General features: G+C 34.8%; 1 protein-coding gene across 3 annotated transcripts in view; it reads left to right on the top strand.

Annotated features, from left to right (window-relative positions):
• Nucleotides 1–5,000, top strand: part of LOC122251284 (monocarboxylate transporter 12) — a 199,034-nt gene that overhangs the window by 152,553 nt on the left and 41,481 nt on the right. For all 3 annotated transcript variants that reach the window (XM_086533667.1, XM_086533666.1, XM_086533669.1), the window contains exon 3: nucleotides 937–1,122. In XM_086533667.1, coding sequence (XP_086389793.1) covers nucleotides 937–1,122 — 186 coding nt within the window. The remainder of the gene's footprint in view (nucleotides 1–936; nucleotides 1,123–5,000) is intronic.

The following is a 5,000-nucleotide window of genomic DNA, read 5'->3' as shown; positions in this document are numbered from 1 at the left end:
CTCTCTCCTCTTCTCCTCCTCTTTCCCTCCCTCCCTCCTCCTCTTTCCTCTCCTCCTCTCCCCTCCTTCTCTCTCCTCTCTCTTCCCTCTTCCCCTCTCTCCTCCCCTCTTCCCTCCCCCTCTCTCTCCCCTCTCCTCTCTCTCTCTCCCCCTCCCCCCTCTTTTCTCCCTCTCTCCTCTCCTCCTCCTTCTCTCTCCCTCTCCTCTTCCCCTCCCCCTCTCTCTCTCTCTCTGGGCTCGGGGGGTCGAACAAAGGGGGTGAGAAAGACTCAACGGTTGGTATTACTATCTTATTGACTTATTTATTTACATTTGCACATGTGTATCTGTGAGCAGTGTATACAGTTCGTTCGCGTAACTGAAGCCTCGAAATATCTTTGTGCGGGATATGTTTCTCGAGGCAATATTCGGAACATGTTTGAGGGGACTTTGGCTGCCATTTGTACGTACGTTCACAGACTGATAGAGAGGCAGGTAGAGATGGTTGTATGTGTGTGTGTGTGTGATATTCAGCTATGTTGTGGTGAAATATGTTTTCCAGTCTGCAAAGCACCCCAGGGGAAATAATTCCCTTTATCTGGCTTGCGCTTCCAGAAAACCTCTCCCAATTCTGTATCTCACTTTGCATTTTTTGTACTTAAATAAAAATATGGTCAAATGAAAATAGGTATAGATAAAAAAGAAAAAAAAAATGCATCACTTCTTTGGGCATTTTTAAAGGTCTCCGAAGCCCCCGGTTTCCTTAAAAAACCCTGCCCTTAACATAAAAACCCCATCGGGAAAATTGAAACAAAAAATAAAATTTTAAAAACAGCACGTTCCCACCACTAAGATTTTCAAAATGAAGTTAATCTCATGACAAATATATAAATCCTTTCTTTCCCACCACTGTATCATAAAAGCAGGCTGTGTCAAGGGCTCCTTTCTCCTTTCCAGGCTGGTTAGGGAGTCTGTCTACCTCGCTCGCCCTGCTCCTCTCGCCCGTCACCATTGCAGTGTGCAAGAGGAACTCCACCCGCCTCACAGCCGTGCTGGGCGGCCTCATCACCGCCCTCGGCTGCCTCTTCACCTCCTTCGCCAGTCAGTTCCATCAGCTCTTCTTCAGCTATGGCACTGTTATAGGTAAGTTGATATAAAAATTTTTTGGTTTAAATGTTCAGTTTATGGGAAATAACTCGAAAAATCCATGATAAAAAAACCCATTTTAAAACGGGGGTGGCCGAGGGGGTTTTTTTTTTCTTTTTTTTAAATAATGCTTATTTTTAATGGGCTATCCTTTATTTAAGAATTTTTTAACCCCATCTCCTGTGGGGAAAATGATTTTTGGGGCCGCTTTTCCCAACCAATTTTTTTGGTTTCCGTGGTTGTGGGGAACAAAGGCATAAACCGCGTTTTTTTCAAAGGGTTGTATCCAGATTCCCCTGAAAAGGGCCCTTTTTGCCCATCCACAGAGGCCTCTCTTGTCAATAGTACTGACTTGTTCTCCCAAGTTGATGTTCCAGAACACATGCGAGCTTCTAACATGCCCTCATGTTTGTGGGCCATAAGAAACAAACATAAACTCTTGTCGCTTGTTGAACACGCTCTTCACAGCCTCTCCGTCCCTCGAGGGGTTTTAATTTGAATGAATGGATTTTTAAAGGGGGAATTGGGGGGAGGGGGGAGGAGGGGGGAAATGGAGGGGCCGGGCCGGAAGTTTTTCACCGCTAACTCAAAGCTTCCATCCGGGAGAAGCGGGGAAAAGCTGCCATTTTTCTGGATTTTTGCGCTTTTCGCAGTGCAGCAGACAAGATTCTTTCAATGCCATTACAACCACAACAGATTTTCTTTCTCTTTACAAATTTTTGGGGCGTATTTACATACGCATTAACTCAAAATATCTCTGAAATACCCCTTTTAGGTATGGAATTTAGTCTAGTGGTCACCAAATACCTCGTTATTTACCCAAAAAAATTTGATTTCTTTTTTCCCTTCATTTTTTTCCTCAGTGTTAAAAACAAGTTTTTCCCGGGGATTCCCCTGCTGGGCCGCGAAACCGTAGTGCTTGCCCCTTTGGAAACAGGTGGTTTTAGGTCAATTTTGTAACATGAATTGTTTTTGCCTATCCCTCCCAAGACGGGAGAAAAGCTTTACGTTAACCCCACAAAACAACTTTCTCGTAAGATTTGTCCTCCTCAGGATACAGGTCATCACATTGGGAAGATACAGAAACAAAATTCGCGGATTGATAGTCTCACTCTTTTTTCTTTCTTTTTATATACAGCTCTTTATGGTGCTATCAGCCGTGCCCATGGCTACGTGACAGCGTCCTCCCTTCATGGTCTTCTCACGAGACATTATCTTTTCGCTCTCACGGCTCCTCCTTTACTGTTTTTCGGCCTTTCTTTGACCCACACACCTCACTCACACACACACACACACACACACACACTCACACACACACCACACACACAACGCATAAATAAACTCAAACACAACAAACACAACAGCACCACAACATATACATATGCATGTATATCGTATAATACATATATATATATATAATATATATATATCTATATATAATATATATATATATAAATATATATATATGTGTGTATATATTGTGTATATATATATATAATATAAATAATATAATATATATAATATTATAAAATATATTATATAAGTGTGTGTGTGTGTGTGTGTGTGGTGTGTGTGTTGTGTGTGTGTGTGTGTGTGTGATTGTGTGTGTATGTGTTGTTGTGTGTGTTGTTTGGTGTGTTTGAGTGTGTGTTGTTGTTATATAAATATACACACATACATCATATATATTATATAATATATATATATATATATATATAATATATACATATATATGTATATAAAATATCTGTATATATATATAATATAATTGTATATATATATATATATAATATAAATATATAATATATATATATATATATATATATATAAATATATATATATATTTGTGTGTGTATATAAAACATACATATATATAAATATATATTAATATATATAATATATATATTCTATATAAAATATATATATATTATATATATAATATATAGATTATAGATATGTATTTAATATATATATAATATATATATAATATATATATATAAAGTATGTATATTATACATAACATATATATAAAAAATACATATATTTATTATTTATATATATATAATATTTATATTATATATTTATATAAAATATATAATACATGTTAATATATTATATACACACACACATACATACATATGTATAAAAATACAAATATATATATATATATACATATATATAATTATATATATAAATATTATATATATATATAAATATTTTATATATATATAAATATAAAACTATATATCTATATTTATATATATATAATATATATATTTAAACATATACATGCATATGTATATGTGTGTGTGCCTTGTGTTTGGGTGTGGAAATATAATATATATATACTAATATATATATATATATATATATAAATATATATATAATATATCTATTATAAGGGGAGGGAACCAAAATATAAACAATATGAATATACTATGTATCGAAAATATCTATAATCTATCTAATATATATCCTCTATAAAAAAAATATATATATATATAAACATGTACATATTACCATATATCTATAACTAAATATATATATAATATATATATATATAGATATATATGTAAAGTGTGTGGTGTTTACATATATATGTGTATGTAATAATTATAATATTTATATAATAATAATTATAAATAATAATATAAAAAATATATATATAATAACTATAATCCATTATAAATATATATATATAAAATCAATATCTAACAATATATATAATCTAGAAAATATCAACACACCAAACAACACACACACATATATATATATATATAAATATATTAAACTATCTATATTATAATGATATATATATATATATACTAAATAAGTATGTATATATACACAACATATAAATGTACACACACACAACACCCACACACACACACACTCACACACATACAAATATTTATAATATATATAAATATATTATATATATATATATAATAAATATATATATATATATATTAGATATATAAAAATAGATTTATATATATAATATATATATATATAAAGAAATATATATTTATTTATTTATTTATTTATTTATTTATTTATTTATTCCTGTATAAACTACTAACTTCTCCGAGGCTTATTTTTGTGAGTCGATTACCTATGGTCTTTCAAAACGCCTTTCTGGCCAGTGACACGGGACCTCTTTCTGGTGCCACTGGCAGATGTGTCCAGTCGGGGTGTCTTTTGTTTTTTATTGAGTACCATCGACTTAAACCTTTTATGTTTAAGAAAACTAACAAGAACTCCTGGCTTGGCCTCAGGTGATGGTTATGAAAAGGATGATAAAGAATAAAAGTGATAATGAGGATAAGGATTATAATCTTACAAGTAATAAAAATGATAGTTAAACTCGTGATAATAGTAATAACAATAACAACCATTGCAAGGACATCAAAATAACAATAATAAAAAAAAAAGACGAAAACAAAATAATAACAATAACAATCCATATGTCTCACCCCGTGACGCGCCCTTCCGAACCGAAGCCACCGGACTAAGCCGTGCTTCTCCTCCCCGCCAGGGATCGGCGTGGGGATGACGCGCGACTCCTCGACGCTGATGGTCGGCCAAACTTCAAGCGGAGGAACGAGATCGTCGAGATCATCGTCGTGAGCGGGAGCGGCCTCGGCATCACGGTCATGTCCGTCTTCATACGCGGAGCCATTGGGTAAGTGACGAGGGGGAGGGGAGGGAGAGGAGAGGGGGACGGGGGGAGGGGGAGGAGGATTAGGGAAAGAGGGGAGGGAGAGGAGAGAGGGGAGGGGGAAGAGGATTAGGGGAGGAGGGGAGGGAGAGGAGAGGGGGACGGGGGGAGGGGGAGGAGGGGAGGGAGAGGAGAGGGGGGGAGGGGGAAGAGG

The sequence above is a fragment of the Penaeus japonicus genome, unplaced genomic scaffold (genome assembly GCF_977035675.1).
Source record: "Penaeus japonicus unplaced genomic scaffold, GWHDUDI00000001_assembly GWHDUDI00000039, whole genome shotgun sequence".
NCBI lineage: Eukaryota > Metazoa > Arthropoda > Malacostraca > Decapoda > Penaeidae > Penaeus > Penaeus japonicus.
Note: the sequence above shows the minus strand (reverse complement) of the source record. Positions and strands in the feature narration are given on the sequence as shown.